Raw genomic sequence first — 23,042 nt, 5'->3', positions numbered from 1 at the left:
GAATCCCTGGTCACTACTGATCTGCTTTTTGCCTCTATGGATTTGCCCATTCTGGATATTTCATATAAATGACATCATGTAATATCTGTGTCTGGTTTCTTTCACTTAGCATTATGGTTTCAAGATTCATTTATGTTGTAGCATGTATCAGTACTTCATTCCTTTTTAGAGCCAAATATTAGTCCATTGTACCATATTTTGTTTATGCATTATTGGTAGATGTATATTTGGGTTGTTTCCATCTTTTGGCTATTGTGAGTAGCGTTGCTATAAACATGCAGGTGCAAGCTTTTGTTTGAGCACCTGCTCTCAATTCTTTTGGGTAAAAAATATAGTCTCTTAATCATATACCTATGCTGACTAAGAAGGAGATGGCCAAATATTTCAAAATCTTTAGACTTTTAACAAATTTTGAGAACCTACTGTAAAATTGCCTAGAATGCTAAGCACAGGGAATATAAATTGCAATGAATAAGACAGACATCCTCCCTATCCTCCTCAGGAATGATAGAAAATTGAAGCCCTGGCTGGTTTGGCTCAGCGGTTAGAGCGTCGGCCTGTGGTCCTAAGAGACCCGGGTTCGGTTCCCGCTAAGGGCGCGTACCTCGGTTGCAGTTTGTCCCCGGCCCTGGTTGGTTGTGCGGGTGGAAGCCTCTCGATGTGTTCCTTTCACATCGATGTTTCTCTCTCTCTCTCTCTGTTCCTCTCTCTCCCTCCCACTCTACCTGAACAAAAAATGGAAAAATGTCCTCCGGTGAGGATAAAAAAAAAAAGAAAAGAAAAGAAAAGAAAATTGAATAAGTGAGTAAAACACAGACTGGGCAGCAATTAGACTTCCTTTTCCATTTGCTATTAAAGGAAAGTAAAAAAGGGCAATGAGCCACCTGAGCAAGATGTTCTATCAGGATGCTTCTGGATGCAAGAAACAAGTACAGTTAAGAGTAGCTTAAACAATAATGACCTTTATCATCTTATGTAATAATAAGTCTGACGAAGGAAGGTTCCAGAGCAGGGTAAGTCAGCAGCTCAACATCAAGAAACTAGGTTTTCCCTGTCCTCCTGCTCTACCATCCTCATAGTCATAATAAGAAATGGCAACTCTAGGCATCATGTCCTCCTCACATAACAAGGCCTGAAGAACAGAAGTGGGAAGCTCCCTTTCCAATCCCTTTTTAGGTATAAGAAAAATGTTCCCAGATATCCTCCAGAATACTTCCCTTTGGGTCTGTTCTGCCAGATTTGTATCACAAGCCTATTCCTACACTAATCATTGGCAAGGGAATGGAAGCACAATACATTATTTAAAATTAATCAACTCTGAGACTGAAAGAGGGCCCCACTTCCCTTGGGGCATACAGCCATCCAATGCCCTAACAAAATACAGGTTCTGCGGACATGTAAGAGGAAAAGATGGGTAGCCAAGAGTGTCTGCATGGGTGCCTTGGCAAGAGTTCCTGTTCTTTGAGCTGGGTGTTTTCTTTCTTTTCTTCTTTCTTGCTTTCTTAATCCTCACCCAAGGATATATATTTTTATTGATTGAGAGAGAGGAAGGGAGAGGGGCAGAGACAGAGAAACATCAATGTGAGAGACAAACATCAATCAGTTTCCTCCCATAGGCACCCTAACCCGGGATGGAAACTGCAACCTAGGGAATCAAACCCAAAACATTTTGGTGTATAGAACAATGCTCCAACCAACTGAGCCACCTGGTCAGGGCTGAACTTGGTGTTTTTAGAGCTCCAGGCCTCAACTGAATATCTCAAAAGAAAAACAAACAAAACCCCAAACTTCAGCATGTCCAAGACTGAACCCATGATTCTCGTCAAAGTGTTCTCTTCCAGTGCTCTAATTTATTGTGAATAACACCACCATTTGGGTAAAATGGAGCACCAGCTGCTCCAATCCGAAAAGGAGAAGTCATCATACTCTCCTCCTTTTCCTCCTCCTCATCCATATCTAGTATATCAGCAAGTCCTGTGGATAAAACCTACAAAATAACTCTTGTATGTTCTACTCTCTTCACCTCCACTGCCATCATTCTAGTCCAAGTTGCCAGGCCATTATCAGCTCTTTCCTGGAGGTCTGCAGCAATCTTTTGCTTGGTTGACCTCTCTCCAAGCCCTTCACGTTGCAGCCAGAGTAGCCTTTTCAAGTATATGCTCATATTTAAAATGTGCTTCTCACTGCTGGTAGAATAATGACCAAATAAGGCCCTCTCCCAACTCTTTGCAACCCAGGTCACTGGTTGTCTTTGAGCTTGTGAATGGGCTGTGCTCTACCTCACCTCAGGACTTCTGCAGTTGCCATTGCTCCTGCTCCTTGTAATCATTCAGATCTCAGCTTAATCAGCACTTCCTGGGGAAAGCTTCAGGTTCCTTTTCTGTCTCATAAAGAAGTCTGTGCCGTTCCTTCGGGACACTTTTCTGTCTATATACGGTAAGATCCAAGAAAACACGGAGCTAGCATCTCCTACAACATAATGCCTGGCACCTACTAAGTGTCCGATATATATAAGTTGTTCAGTGGCTAAATGAACACACAATCTTCCAAGACGAGTAGCCAATGATGAATGCGAATCCAGTTCTAGAAAGAACACAAATAATGGCCATGACCCACCCACACAGGCGGTCCTGCCTGGACCACAAAACTCCGAGCTCCTTCCAGTAGCTGCCGCCCCTTGGGCTCCGCCCTTCCCTGCGAGTCGAGGGGTGGGGCATAGAGGTCGCCAGACGTGACAGAAGCCGGCCTCTGATTGGGCTTCCAGGCGTGCCCGCTAAGAAAAGGGGCGTGTCCGCTTGCTCTGATTGGCTGTCTGGCGGCTGGGGCTGGCGGCAGAGGCTGCGTGGGGGCTGGCACCGGGAAGGAGGGGACCGGGCAGGGAGGGCAGCATCGGCGGGAGAGATGGGTCCTCGCGGCCGGCTTCGCTGAAACTCGCTCGCGTGGGCTGCCCGCGGCGGGCCCACAGTGGCCGCGGCGGCATGAAGGGCTCTCTGGGGAGTCCCGTGGCCGCGGCCGCCGCAGGCGCCGCGATGCAGGAAAGTTTCGGCTGCGTCGTAGCCAACCGCTTCCACCAGCTGCTGGACGACGAGTCGGACCCGTTCGACATCCTGCGCGAGGCCGAGCGCCGACGCCAGCAGCAGCTGCAGCGCAAGAGGCGAGACGAGGCGGCGGCGGCTGGGGCTGGCAACCGCGGCGGCCGGAGCCCGGCCGGGGCCTCGGGCCACAGACTCGGCGCGAGCGGCGGCCGGCGGGAGTCCCAGAAGGAACGCAAGAGCCTCCCGGCCCCCAGCGCGCAGCAGCCGGACAGCCCCGGGGGCGGCCCGCAGCCAGCCGGTACGCGCGCCCCGCCGGGCACCTGGGCGACCTCGGGTGAGCGCGGTGGGCAGGAGGGCCAGGAGAATGGGGTCACGGAGGTCGCCCCTTTTCAGCCGTCCCAGTGGCCCCACTGAGAGACTGTGGTCACTGGAACTTGCTCCAAAAAGGGGAGGGGGCTTTGGGAGTAGTCGGGTTGAGTTGAGGGTCCCTGTAGCCCAAGAAGGTAGGAAAAGAGCGCTGGGGCGGGGATTGTCACGCCCCTTCTGACCTTTCCCAGTTCCTTCTTGGCGGGGAGGGGCTGCAGTCTTGGGGTAGGGGTCTCAAAACCCTGGAACTGAGCCTTCACAAGTTGAGCAAAGTTGAGGGGTGAAAATTGGGCTCTCTACCCCGGGTCTTTGCAGTCTAGAGCTAGTAGGAATCTTCTGCATCCTCCAGCCCACCCTCTGCAAGATTCAGGTCGGGAAGCAAAAAGAGACGAGGTAGGAGGAGACCCCCACTTAGGGAGGGTGCGGGAGGTAGGGCGCAACCGGCCCCAAGGAGTGGTGTCAAGAGTCCTGGTGTGTGAAAGATCGCCAGAGGGAGGTGTGCGGGCCTCTGTGATGAAGGGAAGGCCTGGGTGACCACTGGGGCGGTCTGTGACGTCGGCGCGAGCGGAATGCGGAGGGTGGACGCGGGATCCCCGGCGCCTTCCAAGCTCGGCGCCTTCCACCCATCCCCTTACTGTACCTTCCAGCTTTCAGCCGGCATTATTTTTCAATACCGCCTGTGGTGTTGGTGGGATGTGTAATTTGTCATTAACTCCGGCTGCTTTCTTTAACCTTTTCAACAAGGATATTCAAAGTTCCCCATCCCCTGTTTAGTCGGAGGGATGGTGCTTAAGAGTTCGTTTCTCACCTGAACTGCATCAATGGTATAGTCAGCAAGAGTACACCTGTGTTTTCCTGTTTTCCTAAAATAAGGCAGTAGTCCTAAGGTTTGCTGAAGAAGGGTGTTCAGATTAAAATGAACACTACAGCCAGTGTTTGGCAGTGTATTCATCTGGACTCTACTAGCTAGCTGTTTGCTTGATAAAAATTGTGCATCCCACAAATTGGCAGTTACAGAATAGTCACCGGGATATAAAGTTCAGCATAGAGAATACTGTCAATAATATTGTAATAACTATGTAATAACCATGTGGGTACTAGACTCATGGGGGAATCACTTGGTAAGTCACATAAGTGTCTTTCTTAACCACTATGCTGTACACCTGAATCTAATATAATATTGATTCTCAACTGTAGTTTAAAAATTTTTTAAATTGTGCATTCCAGCCCTGGGAAAACAACTGATTTAAGTATTGGGGCTTTAACTCCTTGAACTGGTAATGTTTATCTTTAGCTGTGAAAAGTGCAGTCCAGCAATATCACTTGAGAATCAGAAAACAAATCACTATAATACAGATGTTGAAAATTATTTAAAATGCTATCTCAAGATCCCTTGGTAGGCCCATAAGTTTATGAGCATATTTAAACAGTGAGACTTGAGATGTGATGTACATTTTGTATTCTCTATTTTTTCTCTTAAATTTATTTAGACAAAAATAGTCATAAAAGAATAGAGAAAGCTAAGCTTTTCCTCTCCCTTTATTTTTTAATAAATGAAAATGTGTATTTTATCCTTTAGAATAGTGTGAAATTACATTTAGTGCTATTAACATATCACATTTAAACCTTTTTAAAATTAAAAATGCCATGCATTTTTGTTATAAAGATTTTAAACAAGTTAGAAAGGCATGAAGTGAAGTGGGAATCTCTTATTTTTTTCTATTGTTAACACCTTGTATTTATATACATAAATGCACAAAGCTGTTTTTTTTTTTTTTTCTAAATTTAAACAATATAAACTGTACTGCACTCTTCTTTCACTTAGCCTTATAATCCAGTATGTTGATAACTTTTTTTCTATCAATTCTTCTCAGTCCAGGTGATCTGGGTTTTGAGATCTGTATTAAAGATCTTTAGTTAATTTTGTAGTTAGAATGGAAATTTTGTCATTCTAGTTTTTTTTTAAAGTATGTTTTTTTCAGGAGCAAACAGCTCATTTTTATTTACATGGTTACTGTACTAAACTTATCTGTAATGGATGTTAGAGAGCTACTCTTGAGGTTTTGTAGCTCCAATTTATATAGACTATTCTTTTCTAACCCTCAAAAATTTTAATTTAGAATATTGTGAGTGAATGCTTAGTCTAGTCAAGAAACAAAGTCAAACCATGTTTGACATATAATGGAAACATTTGTTAATCTCAAAAGGATGTGGAAATAATAAGATTTTCCCATGGAGGTTTTTAATGTTCTTCACTATTTAACAATATATAGTTGACCCTTGACTAAGCAGGTTGGAACTTTTCAGGTCCATTTATTTATACATGGATTTTTCAGTTGACCCAAATTGTTCAAGGGTCAACTGTATGTTGACCTTTGTGTGACCCTTGCTCAATAAATTTGTTCTTGAAGTCCTCAGAGGCTGTTTCATCTTACTTTTCTTAGCCTTTCAGAACTATTGTCTTTGAGTCAAAGCTCAACTTTATTTTGTAGAAAATCTCATTATAAATTTTATTGTATTCTGTCCCTTCATGGGCTTGGATTTTGATCAGTTAATTGGCTGCATGTGCCAACCTTTTATTGGAAAGAGCTAGTGAAATTCAGTGTTTGCATTACCCACTTGGACTGCTGATCCAGCACAGAAAAACAGACTATGATCAGCTGCAATCTTAATCTGTTAGCACTAAATTGTGAGGAAAATTGTATTCCTATTAGCTTTTTTGGGTTTTGGAGAGAGAATGAAATATTTGCAGGGTATTGATAATTATCCAGTCACATTGAATGGTTTTCAATTTATACACAGAGACTTGTGAAGAAGTTTTAATATAGAGTATGCAGTAAATGTCATTTTACATTTTGAATGGTGAATTCCAAATTTAATTGATACAACTCAAAAATAACCTTGAGGATAGAGAAGGTGGTTATAAGCTCCTAAGTAATGCTGTAGTTTAGTGTCGATATTAAGATTTACTTTTAAATTACAGGTTATAAATAGGAAATTTGAAGCTGTATTAAGATAACTTTTTACATTGAGGGAAATGTGTTGAAAAGTATTATCACTGTTGACATATTTGCTCATGACTGTTATGTCATGTTCTATTATAGTTTGTAACTTGTAGGATAATTAAATGCCTCTTCCAGATCTTATCTCTAGTAGAATGTATATACCCTTGGATCTGGCATTGTGTACTCTGGACAAAGGGGCACGAGTGTCAGTCTGTTTTGTTTCTGTAGTAAAAGCATAATCCTCTATTTCTGACATGTTCCCCATATCCTAAACATGTCACAAGCGCACATTGAGACTTTAGTACAAGATGTAGATTGGATTTAAGCATTTCCAGGTTGTGGGGTATTAACTTAAGTTTGAACTTAGATCTATTGTACAACTTTTCACATTAAAAAAAAAATACTTTAGTCCAGCTGGTGTGGCTCAGTGGTTGAGCATCGACCCATGCACCAAGAGGTCGCCGGTTCGATTCCCGGCCAGCACACATGCCCAGGAAGGTGGCCCGGGAGGTGGCCCGTCGACATTCTCTCTCATCGATGTTTCTATCTCTCTCTCCCTCTCACTTCCTCTCTCTCTCAAAAAAAAAATCAATAAAGGAAAAAAAATACTTTATGTTAAATGATGTAATAAATTGCAGAATTTTACCTTACTGATGATATAGACATGATTTTTGCTTTACAATGAGATTAGTAAGGTATTAGAATTATGTTAATACATGTGCCCAGTTTACGAAATTTAGAAAATATTAAGTGGGAAATGGAAAAATATGTATAACCATATTCCTTAAGAATCATGTTTGTCTCCGTAGGAGTGGAAATGAGCAATTTAAAGACTACTCGTTAATGCAATATATTTAATATCTTTATAGCCATATAACCAATTGAAGAGTAACTTACAGAAAAACCAAAGGTACTGTTAAAAAAATTATACATAATGTTTGAGATGAGGACCTTTTAAGTGTATACAGAGAAAAGATAAACATTTTTAGAAGAGGTTTTAAGAAGTGACAAAAGTTCTTCAGAACTTATTTACCAGGTGTGAGATGCCTGTCGCACATTGACTCTGCTTAAAATATTTAAAGGATCAAAACTGGAGGGGAGTAAAGAAAGGTGAGAGGAGAGAGGAGAACACTGCTCCAGCTGAGTGCTGGCTCCATGGATGAGAGAAGCCCCTCTGGACACTAACGGACTTTTGTATGATTTGGCTAGACAGGGTTGGCCTCATGTAGAGACATATGATCATAAATACCATGAAGTAGCAGAAAAATATTTTTCTAAATAATGATAATGGTACCAGCTGTATTTAAAAACAAAAACCTTAGTAGCTGATGGTAAATCACAGTTGGGGTTCAAAAAATACAATTTAAAATACAGGGTATTGCCCGGCCGGTGTGGCTCAGTGGTTGAGCGTCAACCCAGCACCAGAGGTTGCTGGTTCAATTCCTGGTCAGGGCACATGCCCAGGTTGTGGGCCTGATCCCTCAATGGGGGGCATGCAGGAGGTGGCCAATCGATGTTCTCTCTCATCAGTGTTTCTCCCTCTCCTCCCTTCCTCTCTCTCAAATCAATAAAGAAAAAAAAACTTTTATTAAAAAGTAGTGGATGCTGGGCCATGGTAATATCAGCAACTTTTCTTCTCTAAACTTTTCCAAATTTTCTGAATTTTCCCAATGACATTGATTTCTAGAAGAGTGAAATGTAAAAGTACCTGTAAATAATGTGCTGTCGTAGGTAGACCTTGTCTTCAGCTCTCCCCTTTGATTTTTGCTGGCAGGCCAGAAGCGAACTCCTAGAAGAGGGGAGCAGCAAGGCTGGAGTGACAGCCGGGGGACAGAGGTGATGCTGGATCGAGCAGAGCGGAGAGCCTACCGGGAACATCAACCCTACGAGACCGAGAGGCAGGCGGACTTGACACCTGAGAAGGTCACAGATGAAAAGTATGTACTGCAAACAGATCTTGGCCAGGAGGGTTGAGGAACCGGAAGGGTTTTCAGAGAACTACCAGCCTTTGTGAACTTTTTGTGCTGCCAATCCTGGAAATAGGTTGCCAGTTTAAGTAGCAAATCATATTACCTTTGGTGCCACGTGAAGGATCTTCCATTTGTCTCCTAAATGACCTGAAGTCTTGGTTCAGGCAATGATTTTATGCTGAAAAATGAATTATTTGTTGGTAACTGTGAAAAGCACTCATAAAAAAACACAGGAGTATGTTCAAGTGGTTAAATTTTCTTTTGAAGTTTAGACTAGGGATATAATTATGTTTTTGATTTGGCATTATTAATTCAGACTACTGATGAATTTAAACAAATCCCTAGCCCCCATGGTCAGATCCATAGGCTATCATGATGAAATTTGAAGAAAAACTCATATGATGTGTGACATCAATTTCTGGCTCCCATAACTTCTCTAGAAAGTGCTCTGACCTGGAAGATGGTCTCGGGCTGGAATAGTCTGACACCACTCCTGAGTGATGTGGCATCATGCAGGCATCTGTGCCCACCTGTACACAGGTAGCAGTTCTTTGTGTCTTACGCTTGGCACTAACAGGATGGATGCTTGCTGCCTAAAGTTTTTGTTTAATTATTAAACCTGTATAGCACTTGAGTTTAGATTAAACTGAAACAACTTGTGAATCACATTTAAAGGAAAATGAAGTAAAAAAAGGCTTAAAGACACTAGAGTAGTATATAGTTTAAGGTCAAAGGAACCATTATTCCCAAAGTCTTTCAGTTTCTTGACTAATCCCATTTATGATCCTGGCTATAAGTTTTGTTTTTGTTTTTGTTTTTATGTTTTTATTGATTTGAGAGAGAGAGGAGGTTGTGTGTGGGGGAGAGAAACATCTATGTAAGAGCAAGATTTCATTCAGTTGCCTCCTGTACGCACCCTGTCTGGGGATTGAACCTGAAACCTGGGCATATGCCCTGACTGGGAGTCGAACCAGCAACCTTTCTGTGCATGGGATGATGCTCAATCAACTGAGCCACACCGGCCAGGGCCTGACTACAAGTTGTTTTGTTTTTCTTATCCTCACCCGAGGAGATTTTCACGTTTATCTTCACATAGAGGGAAAGGGAGAGAGGGGGGAAGAGAAAGAGAGGGAAACATCGACCGGAGAGAGATACATCGACTGATTGCCACCCACACAACCCCAGCTGGTGCCGGGGACAAACTGCAACCGAGGTGCGTGCAGGAACCGAACCCGGGACTCTCTGGTCCACGGGCCGACACTCTAACCGCTGAGCCAAACTGGCTAGGGCCTGACTACAAGTTGTTTTGTTTTTCTTATCCTCACCCGAGGAGATTTTCACGTTTATCTTCACATAGAGGGAAAGGGAGAGAGGGGGGAAGAGAAAGAGAGGGAAACGTCGACCGGAGAGAGATACATCGACTGGTTGCCACCCACACAACCCCAGCTGGTGCCGGGGACAAACTGCAACCGAGGTGCGTGCAGGAACCGAGCCTGGGACTCTCTGGTCCACGGGCCGACACTCTAACCGCTGAGCCAAACTGGCTAGGGCCTGACTACAAGTTTTAACCAAAGAATATGGCTTTGTAGAATTATACACTAGAGTCCAATAATACAAACCTAAAAAAAAAGTCCCCAGAGAGTAGCTCAGCGTGAGAGGGCTGAGCAGATGGTGGCTTCTCAGTTCTGTCCCCTAGCAGTTACCTGTTCGAAACATCCAGATGGTGTTTCTGCCAGTACATTGGAGATGTGGGTTGGAAAAAGGCTTAATTCTGCCCTTTCTTGGTGATTACTTCCAATTTTCTGTGTAATGACCACAGTCTGCATGCTTATAAAAAGCCTTCTGGGTCATAGTTGCTTATTTTAGGAAGCATTTGTGTGTTTTTTTCTCACTTCAAGAATTTGATTCTGTGGAAATAAGGAAATTATAGCTCAAAAGCACAAACACGTGTTTCCAGTTTTTTTTAGTAGCAAACTGTAAGTCTTTAAAAAGGATAAGATAGGTCTTTATATGTTAATATGAAAAGATGCCTGTTAAGTAAAATCATACATGTATATAAGGCCAGGGGTAGGGGGGGATATGGAATTATGGAGTGATTTTTTTTTCTTTAAAAATAATTTCAAATTTACAAAAAGTTGCAAGAACTATACAAAGGATTTATATACACCTCATCCCGATTTCCCAAATGTTAACATTTTATCACAGCTGCTTTATTATACTCCTCTCCTCTTTCTCTCAGTTTCTCTCCCCCTGCACATTCTCTTCTCTCTCTCTCTCTCTCACACACACACACACACACCTTTTTTCTTTATCATTCTTTTGTTGTTATTAATCCTCACCCAAGGATATTTTTTCCATTGGTTTTTAGAGAGAGTGGAAGGGAGAGAGAGAGAGACATCGATGTGAGCAAGACATGATTGGTTGCCTCCCACATGCACCCCGACGGTGGTCAGGGATCAAACCTGCAACCCAGGTATGTGCCCTTGACCGAGACTCAAACCTGAAACCCTTTGGTGTACAGGCCAACACTCTAACCACTGACCCACACTGGCCAAGTGTTCTTTGTCATTTGAGATGAGCAGAAGGTGCAGGAATGTCCCTTTATCCCTTCAAATGTATTTCCTAAAAACACGATACAATTATTTGACTTATTAACATCAGTACAATTCTGTTGAATTCTTTAAATTATGTAATCTACAGACTGCTCAAATTTCACCAGTTGTCATGGTAATATCCTTCCGGCAAAAGAAAAAAATAAGCCTGCTTCCAGATCCAGTCCAGGAATGGGCATTACATTTGATCTTTTTAAATTTGGAACAGCTCCTTAGTCTTCCTTGGTCTTTTATGAATTTGCCTTTTTGAAGAGTACAGGCCAGTTGTTTTATAGAACAGCCCAGAATTTTAATTTTTCTGGCATTTCCTATTGGAACACTCTTATTTGGCAGGAATACCACAGAGGTGATGTCTCATGTCCTTCTTGGTGTATCACATTTGGAATATGTAGGTATTTTTACTTTCAAGGAAATTTGAATTTTTTGGGTAAGTCATGTGCCATCAGAAAAGATACTTCCTTAGTTTCTTTAAACATACTTTTCTATTAATAAAGATCCATAAGATCTTTAATAAAAATAATTTATTTAGTCTCTTCGGGCAATTTGGAAACATGTAAAATTATAAAGGAAATTAAAACCTCCAATCTTACCATCTGAGATGATCACTCTTAGCACTTTGCTTGTTTTGTCCTTTTTTTCTTTTTTTTATCCTCACCTGAGGACATTTTTTCTTTTTTTTTTTTTTGTTCAGATAGAGTGGGAGGGAGAGAGAGGAAGAGAAAGAGAAACATCGACGTGAAAGGGACACATGGAGTGGCTGCCTTCCGCATGACCCAACCAGGGCCAAGGACAAACTGCAACCGAGGTATGTGCCCTTAGTGGGAACCGAACCCATGTCTCTCTGGACCGCAGGCTGACGCTCTAATTGCTGAGCCAAACCAGCCAGGGTTGTTTTGTTCTTTTTTAAAATAAATTTTCTTTATTGATTTTAGAGAGAGGAAGGGAAAGGGGGAGAGAGAGAGAGAGAGAGAGAGAGACAGAACCATCAGGGAGAGAGAACATTCATCATCACCCCCTGCATGCTCCCCACTGGGGATCGGGCCCACAACCTGGGCATATGCCCTGACCAGGAATTGAACCAGCAACCTCTTGGTGCATGGGTCGACGCTCGACCACTGACCCACACCAGCCAGGCTCTTCTTTTTTTATTTTTTAATCCGCGCCTGAGAATATTTTTCCATTTATCTTCAGATAGAGTAGTAGGGAGAGAGAGGGAAGAAAGGGAGAGAGAGAGAGAGAGACATCGACGAGAGAGGGGCACAGGGACTGGTGTCCGGGGCCGGGGCCAAACTGCAACTGAGGTACTTGCCCTAGGCCAGAATCTAAGTCAAGACTCACTGGTCTGCGGGCCAACACTCTACTGCTGAGCCAGACCGGCCAGGGCTCTTCCTTTTTTTATACATAGATATACTTGATGTTAAGATCATAATGCATATATACTGAGTACTTTATGTTCTTTCCCATGTGACATGGCAGAAGTCTTCTCCATGTCATTAACAATGTTTAGTAAGCATTTTTAATGGTTCTTTTATTACCTATTGTTTGTATATATTATAATGTAATTATTTCCTTAGTGTTAGGCCTTTGCTCAGCTTCCATTTTTTTTTTGCTTTATAAATAATATTCAGTGAGCAGCTTTGTATATATGTAGGGTCTTTTCTAGATGGAGCTCTGGAAGTGGGGTCCTAGTTAGGGGCATAAAGTGGGAGGTTCTCATAGATCCAAATCTGGGCCCCAGCTGTGCTTCAGTGCAAGGTTGGATGGGTACATGTAGCGTGGAAATAAACAAAAATTGGGTGAGGGGGTATTGATACATAGTGACAAATCAGAATCCTAGTAGCCTGTCAATTTACTCTGTCACTAACAATCTATAAAAGCATTGCACGTAGTACTTTCTCCAGACTTAAATATATATAATAAATTAATGTTTGGCCCAGCCAGTGTGGCTCAGTGTGGCTCAGTGGATTGAGCGTCAACCCATGAACTGAGAGGTCCCGGTTTGATTCCTGGTCAGGGCACATACCCTGGTTGCGGGCTCAATCCCCAATAGGGGCTGTGCAGGAGGCAGGAGGTTTCTAACATCAATGTTTCTATCTCTCTCTAAAAAAAATCAATAAAAATATATTTTAAAAAATTAATGTTTGATCTTTGTTTATTTGATAGTGAGAAATGGTTATCACCTTGCATTCCTATGATACCTATCCATGTTTATTGGACAGAATTATAGAATCTTGATCATAGAATCTTAATCATTTTAACAGACTGTGTAATTCCATCCTTGTGATTTATGGATGAAGAAACAAAGGCCCAGAATTTCAGCGATGTGGATTCTGGTCATGGCCAGGTGACAGGGATTTTTATTTCACTAATGCAGAGCTCATGTTTTCACATAAAAGCAGTGTTATAAACAGTCTGGGAGTAACTGTCAGTGTGAGTGTGTCAGCCACGTCACTGGCTGCATCTGGTCCAGGAGTTTTTAATGCAGTAGGAATTTTTCTTTAGGTTCCAAATGATGAATTTAAGTGAACTCATAGAACCCAGACTATTAGGAAATTAGTCTGCCTCTGTCTGGATACATTTTGGTTCTTTGGCTCTTTTCTGCAGTCAGTTCCAATTCTGGAAAAAACCACTTAAATGTTTAAGTTATTTTCTCCTCTGCATAAGGAAGCATTTTAAAAAATTGTCCTAGCATTTACATAATGCTTACCATTTTAACCACTTTTAAATGTACGGTTCAGTGGCATCAAGTCCTTTTACATTGTTGTGTAACCCTCATCTCCATCCTTCTGCAGAAACTTTTCGTCTTCCCCAGCTGTACCCATTAAACACTGACTCCCAGTTCCCTGCACAGGACCTTCATTCCTTTCACCTGTAAAACGTACTCATGTCTACTTACTAGGATTGTCATAAGAGTGGATTTTTCCCCCTATATTGCTTTTAGAGAGAGAGGAAGTGAGAGGGAGAGAGAGATAGAAACATCAATGAGAGAGAACACTGATTGGCTGCCTCCTGCATGCCCCCCACTGGGGATTTGGCCCACAACCTGGGCATGTGCCCTGACCAGGAATTGGACTGGCAGCCTCTTGGTGCATGGGTCGATGCTCAGCCACTGAGCCACACTGGCTGGACCTCTGCCCATTTTTTTTAAAATCCTCACCTGAGATTATTTTTTATTTTATCTTCAGACAGAATGGGATGGAGAGAGAGGGAGAAAAAGGGAGAGAGAGAAACATTCATGTGAGAGGGACACATTGATTGGTTGCTTCCTGCACGACCCCAACCAGGGCTGGGGACAACTGCAACCGAGGTACGTGCCCTTGGCCGGAATCGAACCTGTAACTCATTGGTCCGTGGGCCAACGCTGTGCTGCTGAGCCAAACCGGCCAGCCTCTGCCCATTTTTAAATTGGATTCTTTGTCTTCCTTTTGTTGAGTTGCGTGAGTACTCATAATTTTGGAAATTAACCCCTTATCTGATGTATCATTGGCAATTATGCTCTCCCATTTAATGGATTCCCTTGCCACTTGGATGCTTGTTTCTTTTGCTGTGCAGAAACTTTTTAGTTTGATGTAGTCTCATGTATTATTTTTTTCCTTTGTTTCTCTTGCCTTAGGTGTTGTATCTGAAAATTCTGCTGCGTGTAATGTCTGAAATTTTATTGCCTACATTTTCTTCTAGGATTTTTATGGATTCATGAGTCATATTTAAGTATTTTATCCATTTTGAGTTATTCTTGTGTATGGTGTAAGTTGGTGGTCTAGTTGCATTTTTTTGCATGTAGCTATCCAATTTTCCCAGCATCATTTATTAAAGAGACTGTCTTTACTCCATTGTATGCTCTTGCCACCTTTGTCAAATATTAATTGAGCATAATGTCCTAGGTCAATCTCTAGGCTCTCTGTTCTGTTCCATTGATCTATATGCCTATTCTTGTGCCAGTACCAGGCTGTTGTGATTACAGTGGCTTTGTAGTATAACCTGATATCTGGTAATGTGATCCTTCCCACTTTGTTCTTTATCGAGATTGCTGTTTCTATTCGGGGTCTTTTTTGGTTCCGTATAAACTTTTGAAGTATTTGTTCTAGTTCTATGAAATATGTCGTTGGTATTTTAATGGGGATTGCATTTAATCTATAGATTGCTTTGGGTAGTATGGACATTTTAATGATGTCAGTTCTTCCAATCCATGAACAAGGTATATGCTTCCACTTTTTTATATCTTCTTCTGTTTCTTTTTCCAATGTCCTGTAGTTTTCTGCAAATAGTTCCTTTACTTCTTTGGTTAAATTTATTCCTAGGTATCTTAATTTTTTTTGCTGCAATGCTAAACGGGATTATTTTTTTTAGTTTCTCTTTCTGTGAGTTCATTATTGGTGAAAGAATGCCATAGATTCCTTATTTTTTCCTTCCAGATTTTATTATAATTATTATTATTTTAAGTTATCTTTATTATTGAAATGTATTATAGATGTTTCTCATTTTTCCTCCATTATCCCCCTCTTCCCCACTCCTGCCCCCTCCTGCCTTTTCTCACACTGTTGTCTGTGTCCATTGGTTATGCATATATACATATAGGTTCTTTGGTTTATTTCTTCCCACCCCTCAACCCCTTTTCCTTTGAGGTTTGTCAGTCTAACAACCAATTTGTACTTCTTAATCCCTTCACCTTTTTCACCCATTCCCCCAACTCCCCTTCCATCTGGCAACCAACAAAATGTTCTCTGTATCTATGAGAATGTTTCTGTTCTGCCTGTTCATTTTGTTTGTACATTAAATTATCGATAGATATGTATTCACTGCCATTTTGTTTGTTCGTATTTTTTATCTTTTTCTTCAAAAAGACCCTTCAACATTTCATATAATAACGGTTTGGTGGTGATGAACTCCTTTAGCTTTTTCTTGTCTGGGAAAGTCTTTTTTTTTTTTTTTTTATCCTCACCCGAGGACACTTTTCCATTTTTTGTTCAGATAGAGCGGGAGGGAGAGAGGGGGGGGGGGAGAGAGAGAGAGAAAGAGAGAGAGAGAAACATCGATGTGAAGGGACACATCAAGTGGCTGCCACCTGCACGACCAACCAGGGCCGGGGACAAACTGCAACCGAGGTACATGCCCTTAGCGGGAACCGAACCTGGGTCTCTCTGTACCGCAGGCCAACGCTCTAACCGCTGAGCCAAACCGGCCAGGGCTGTCTGGGAAAGTCTTTATATGGCCATCGATTCTAAATGACAGCTTTGCAGGATAGAGTAATCTTGGTTGTAGTTCCTTGCTTTTCATCACTCTGAATATTATTTGCCACTCCCTTCTGGCCTGCAAAGTTTCTTTTGAGAAATCAGCTGACCGTCTTATGGGAACTCCCTTGTAGGTCACTAACTGCTTTTCTCTTGCTGCTTTTAAGATTCTCTCTTTGTCTTGAACCTTTTGCATCTTGATGATGTGTCTTGGTGTGGACCTCTTGGGGTTCATCTTGTTTGGGACTCTCTGTGCTTCTTGGACTGTATGTCTGTTTCTTTCACCAAGTTAGGGAAGTTTTCTGCCATTATTGTTTCAAATAGGTTTTTGATTTCTTGTTCTCTCTCTTCTTCTTCTGGCACCCCCAAGATGCGTATGTTGGCACGCTTGAAATTGTCCCAGAGGCTGCTTACTCTATCCTCATTTTTTTTTTATTCTTTTTTCTTTTTGTTGTTCTGATTGAGTGTTTTTTACTTCCTTATATTCCAAATCGATGGTTTGCTTCTTAGCTTTACCTACTCTACTATTGAATCTGTGTAAATTATTCTTTATTTAAGTTAGTGCCTCCATTTCTGACTGTGCCTTCTTCATTTTTGACTGGTCCTTTTTTATGCTCTTGAGACCCTCACTAAGTTCACTAAGGTTCTCACTAAGTTCATTGAGTATCCCTATAAGCAGTGTTTTGAGCTCAGCATCTGTTAGGTTGCTTATCTCCATTTCGCTTAGTTCTTTTCCTGGGGTTTTGTTCTGTTCTTTTGCCTGGGACCTGTTTCTTTGTCTTCTCATTCTGGCCACCTCCCTGTGCCTACTTCTATATATTACTTAACGAGAGGTATGGGGCTCGCTGAGACCAGATGCTGCTTGTTTTAAAGAATTTAGAAAAACCTGAAACAGGATCCAAGACAGGCCAATCCTATGGTTAAGCAAGTGGCAACAGCTTGGGTGGGCCTGAAAGTTGGGTGGGGCGGGGCCTCAGGGAGTCACCAAGGCGGGGCTACCAGTGTGAGCCAGGTTGCTGGAGTCCCAGATATGGCGGTTGTTTGCACCCCAGGGACGGGCTCACCAAAGGAACAACGGCCTCTGACTGCATGTCTGTCCAGGAGAAAGCCCCCTCTCCAGCCCTCGCTCCAATGCCAAACAACTCAGTTCTTCCCCATTTATCTCTGGAGCCTTTCAAGCTGCCTCCCCCACGCTGGAGCCTGGAGAGTGTGAGTCTGAATAAGTCCATATGCGGGCCCTTTAAGAGGAGCTGCCTGGGGCTCCAGCCGCCTCAGCCTCCCTGAGCCTCAGTTCCCGCTGGTTTTACAGCAAGGAGTTATGGGGACTTCTCCTCTTGGCACTGGAACTCTGGGTGCCTGGTGTGGGACGGGGACACCTCCATCCTCAGGGAGAACCTTCCCAGCCGAGGTGTCCTCCTGATTTTTATCCACCACATGTGGGTGTGGGACCAGCCGGTCACACCCCTGCCCCTTCCACCAGTCTCCATGTGACTTCTTCTTTAATTTTGTATTTGTAGGACTTCTATTCAGCTTGATTTCAGGCGGCTTTGAATGATGGTGGTTCTGTAGTTTAGTTGTAACTTTGATGTGGTTGTGGGAGGAGGCAATACCGCATTTACCTACACTGCCATCTTGACTGGAAGTCCTGCGGTAGATTTCTTGATGTTAATTTTGTATCCTGCTACTTTGCCAAATTTACTTATTAAATCTAGTAGAATTTTGAGAGTCTTTAGAGTTTTCTGTGTACAATATTATGTCATCTGCAAATAATGACAGTTTGACTTCCACCTTTCCAGTTTGGATCCCTTTTATTTTTTCTTCATGTCTAATTGCTGTGGCTAAGACTTCCATTACTGTGGTAAATAAGAGTGGCAAAAGTGGCATCCCTGTCTTGTTCCTGTTCTTAAGGGAAATGCTTTTAGTTTTTTCCCATTGAGTATGATATTGGCTGTAGGTTTTTCATGTGTGGACTTTATTATGTTGAGATAAGATCCCTCTATTCCAACATTGTTGAGCGTTTTTATCAGAAATGGGTGCTGGATTTTATTGAATCCTTTTTCAGCCTTGCATTCCAGGTCATGGTGAATAATTTTTTTAATGTATTGCTGGATTCTATTTGCTAATATTTTGTTAAGGATTTGGGCATCTATATTCATCAAAGATATTGGCCTGTAGTTTTCTTTCTTTGTAGTGTCATTATCTGGTTTTGGAATTAGAATTATCCTGGTCTCATAAAACGAATTTGGAAGTCTTCCTTCTTTTTGAAATTTTTGGAATAGTTTGAGGAGAATGGGTGTTAGTTCTTCTTTGAGTGTTTGGTAAAAACTCCCCCATGAAGCTGAGCTTTTGTTTGCTGGGAGATTCTTGATTACATGTTCAATTTCCTTAGTTATTATTGGTCTGTTCAAGTTTTCTATCTCTTCCTGGTTCAGTCTTGGGAGACTAGGTTTCTAGATTGTCCAATCTGTTGGCGTGTAATTGTTCATAGTATGTTTTAATTATCTTTTGTATTTCTGTGGTGTCAGGTGTTACTTCTCTTTCATTTCTGATTTTGTTTATTTGGGTCCTTTCTCTTTGTTTCTTGGTGAGTCTAGGTAAGGGTCCATCAATCTTGTTTATCTTTTCAAAGAACCAGCTCTTTGTTTCATTGATCTTTTAAATTGTTTATATAGTCTCTATGTTGTTTATTTCTGATCTTTACTATATCTTTCCTTTTATTTGCTTTTGGTTTTTCTTTTTGTTTGCTTTCTAGTGCTTTAAGTTGTGAGGTTAGATAATCAGTTAGAAATTTTTCTTGTTTCTTGTGGTAGGCCTGTAGAGTGCTATGAACTTCCTTCTCAGGACTGTTTCCGGTGCATCCCATAGATTTTGTGTTGTTATGTGTTCATTTTCACTGGTTTCCAGGAAGTTTTTAATTTCCTACTTGATCTTCTTGGTAACCTATTCATTGTTTAATAACATGCTATTTAGTCTCCTTGTGTTTAAATGTTTTTGTTGTAATTGATTTCTAGTTTCATGCCAGTGATCTGAGAAGATGGCTTGATATGATTTCAATCTTCTTGAACTTGTAGAGATTTAGTTTGTGTCCTAACATGTGGTCTGTCTTTGAGAATGTCCCATGTGTACTTGAGAAGAATGTGAATTCTGCAGTTTTGGGGTGTAATTCTCTGTAGATATCTATTAAATCCATTTCATCTAGTACATCATTTAGAGTATCTGTTTCCTCGTTAATTTTTTTGTCTAGAGGATCTATCAAGTGATGTCAGTAGGGTGTTGAAGTCCCCTGCTATGATTGTATTGCTGTTGATTTCTTCTTTGAAATCCTATAGAAGTTTAAAAATATATTTTGGTGCTCCTCTGTTGGGTGCATATATATTTACCAAGGTTGTATCTTCCTATTGGATAGATCCTTTCAATATTATGTAGTGGCCTTTTTTTTCCCTCCATTTTTTGTTCAGGTAGAGTGGGAGGGAGAGAGAGGAACAGAGAGAGAGAGAGAGAGAGAGAGAGAAACATCAACGTGAAAGGGACATATCGAGTGCCTGCCACCCACACGACCAACCAGGGCCAGGGACAAACTGCAACCGAGGTACGCGCCCCTAGTGGGAACCGAACCTGGGTCTCTCGGGACCGCAGGCCAATGTTCTAACCGCTGAGCCAAACCAGTCAGGGCTGTAGTGGCCTTCTTTGTCTCTAGTTATGGCCTTCATTTTGAAGTCTATTTTATTGGAATGAGTATTGCTACCTCAGCTGTTTTTTCCTTTCCTTTTGCTTGGAAGATTTTTTTTTTATCTTTCACTTTCAGCCTATGTGTGTCTTTTGTTGTGAGGTGGTTCTCTTATAAACAACATATACATGATTCATGGCTTTTTATCCAATCAGCTACTCTTTTTTTTTAATCCTTACCTGAAGATACTTTTTTTTTCTATTTTTATCTTCAGATAGAGTGCGAAGGAGGGTGGGGGGTGGGGAGAGAGAAACATTAATGCAAGAGAACTCGTCAGTTGGCTGCCTCCTGCAGAACCCTTACCAGGGCCGTGGAGTGAACTGCACCCAAGGTATATGCCCTTGACCGGAATCGAACCCAGAACTCTTTGGTCCGTGGGTCGACACTCTACCACTGAGCCAAACCTGCCAGGGATACTCTGTGTCTTTTGATCAGAGCATTTAATTCATTTACATTTAAGGTTATTATTGATATGTACATATTTATTGCCATTTTTGTTTATTGTGGTTATATATTTTTTCTCTCTGTCATCTACTAATTACAGCAGTCCTTTTAACATTTCTTGCCCTGCTGTTTTGGTGCTAATATATTCCCTTAGCCTTTTTTTGGTCTGTGAAGCTCTTTATTTCACCTTCAGTTTTGAATGATAGTCTTGCTGGATATAGTAGTCTTGGATTCAGATCCTGTTTTTTATTACCTTGATTACTTCTTGCCATTCCCTTCTGGCCTGTAGTGTTTCTGTTGAGAAGTAAACTGATAGCCTAATAGGGGCTCTTTTGTAGGTAACCTGTTGCTTATCTCTTTCTGCCTTTAGGATTTTCTCTGTCTTTAATTTTTGGCATTTTAATTATTGCGTGTCTTGGTGTGAGGTTGTCAGGATTCTTCTTACTTGGGGCTCTCTGTGCTTCTTGTACTTGTATGCCTTTTTCCTTCACCAAGTTAGGGAAGTTTTCTGTCACTGTTTTTTCAAATATGTTCTCTAACCCTTGCTTATTTTCTTCTTCTGGAACTCCCGTGATGTGGATATTGTTACATTTCATATTGTTCCACAGTTCTCTTAAGGTATCTTCCTGTTTTTGCTTTAAATGTTTTTAAAGATTTTGACAAATTAAAAAATATAATTTATCGCCCTGGCCGGTTTGGCTCAGCGGTTGGAGTGTCGGCCTGTGGTACAGAGAGACCCGAGTTTGGTTCCCGCTAAGGGCATATACCTCGGTTGCAGTTTGTCCCCGGCCCTGGTTGGTTGTGCGGGTGGCAGCCACTCGATGTGTCCCTTCACATCGATGTTTCTCTCTCTCTCTCTTCCTCTCTCTCCCTCCCGCTCTATCTGAACAAAAAATGGAAAAATGTCCCCTCGGGTGAGGATAAAAAAAATATATATATATATATATATATAATTTGTCATATTAAAGTAGGGTTTAACAGTGAAAAAGATGTGGTCTGTCCTTCAGGAGCTTTGAGTGTAGTGGAAGAGAGGTGAGTCCTCATGGAAAGTGATGGTGACAGAGCCAGGGGTGAGAAGTGGGTAGGCAGTCAGGCCCTGGGTCTGGTGGGTGTGGCAGGGGAAAAGGGAGGAGTGGAGAAAGGGCCTAGTTCTTGGCTTGCGCACTCTTGTGTTGTGAGTTAGGGACCACAGGAGGAGCAAGAGGTCATTGTTGGTCACACATCTGCAAGACTGGGGATGTACAGAGGGGGATGTCCAGGAAGTACCTGGCTTTGTGGCCTGGAATCAGAGAGACCCCTGAGTGAGAGACACAGGTTCACATGAAGGAAGGCCCTGTAGCATTGGCATGGGGTGAGGACGGCGTGCAGGGGGCGGGAAATGGGAGTCCCAGCGCACTTAAGGACACATGGGTATCCAGTGGAGCAAGGGAGGCAGAGCGCCAAGATGGGGCAGGTGAGAAGGGCAAGGTGCAGAACTTCTCCCTTTGTGTAACTCTGGAATTGCCGCCTCTGAGAAGTGGAAGTGAGCGGCTGAGGAGCAAGGAGAGTACCTCGTCAATCCTGTACCACGTGTGGTTATTACCTATTACAAACGTAATTTTTTAAGAACAGACATGGAAAGGGAAGCCAGAAAGATCAGAGAAAAATTAGTGGTTGACAGTGTCACATGGTGAATAGGGGTCAAATGACTTACAAACAAAAGTTACTTTGGATTTAACAACCAAGAGGTTGTCTTTAGCTGTCCTTGGACATGTATGTAGAGCAATGAGGGCAGAAGTCAGGTTGTCGTAGGATATATTGCAGGCAAATGTCACTGCTGGTTGTGTGTGTGGGAGAGGGAGATTTGGGAGGGGGCATAATTTGAAGTTTAACCATTTTTCTTTTTATACAAACATTCTAAATTTAACTTAAATATTTAGTATTGTGAATGAATAGAAGTGGAATTTTAGAGTTAATCTAACCTCCTCATTTTATAAATGAGAGGAAACAAGATCCAGAGAGAGAAAGGGTGCCCCTCAATGGATTAGTGTAAGACCTGCCCAGGACTTGCTCTCGCTGGCTCCCCTACTTAGTAGCTGTATGACCCTGGGCAAGTTACCTACCTCCTCTGTGCCTCAGTTTCCTCATCTGTGGGCAATAGTTGTATATTGTAGATTTGTTTGTGTGAATTACATGACTGTATGTGAAGCTTTCAGAACAACGCCAGGGATAGTATGTGTTCAGTAAAAGTTAACTCTTAATTCACTGTTTTAGCCACCATCCCTTCCAATCAACTGTAGCCACAATGTCCTTCTAGAATTAGTTTGTCTTAAAAAAGCCTTGGCTCTTTAATTCACCACTTTTTGTTATACCCTTCCTTTTCCCAGACCAGCTGACAGGTTTGATCGAGAAAGACCGCTGAGAGGACGTGGAGGCCCAAGAGGGGGCCTGCGGAGCAGAGGCCGCGGTGGTCTCGGGAACAGAGCTCCTGACCGTTTTGACCAGAGAGGGAAACGGGAATTTGAGAGAGATGGTGGGAATGACAAAATGTAAGTTTCTTTGTAAACGCTATTTTCACTGTACGGTCTTAGTCATACGTAGCATGAATTTGTTACGTGTTGAAATTTAGTTGACTCTGTATTAGTACGCTGCTGTTCTGGAGTTGCTGGTCTGGCA

At 42.2% G+C, this 23,042-nt stretch overlaps 1 protein-coding gene across 1 annotated transcript in view; it reads left to right on the top strand.

Annotated features, from left to right (window-relative positions):
- The first annotated feature begins 2,878 nt into the window (after positions 1 to 2,878).
- The window catches only part of HABP4 (hyaluronan binding protein 4), a 37,802-nt gene continuing 17,638 nt past the window's right edge, over positions 2,879 to 23,042 (top strand). Inside the window, exons 1-3 of the mRNA XM_036261359.1 lie at positions 2,879 to 3,333; positions 8,181 to 8,343; positions 22,754 to 22,915. Coding sequence (XP_036117252.1) covers positions 2,979 to 3,333; positions 8,181 to 8,343; positions 22,754 to 22,915 — 680 coding nt within the window. The 5' untranslated portion in view covers positions 2,879 to 2,978. The remainder of the gene's footprint in view (positions 3,334 to 8,180; positions 8,344 to 22,753; positions 22,916 to 23,042) is intronic.

This window comes from Molossus molossus, unplaced genomic scaffold (assembly GCF_014108415.1).
Source record: "Molossus molossus isolate mMolMol1 unplaced genomic scaffold, mMolMol1.p scaffold_m16_p_14, whole genome shotgun sequence".
Classification (NCBI taxonomy): domain Eukaryota; kingdom Metazoa; phylum Chordata; class Mammalia; order Chiroptera; family Molossidae; genus Molossus; species Molossus molossus.
Note: the sequence above shows the minus strand (reverse complement) of the source record. Positions and strands in the feature narration are given on the sequence as shown.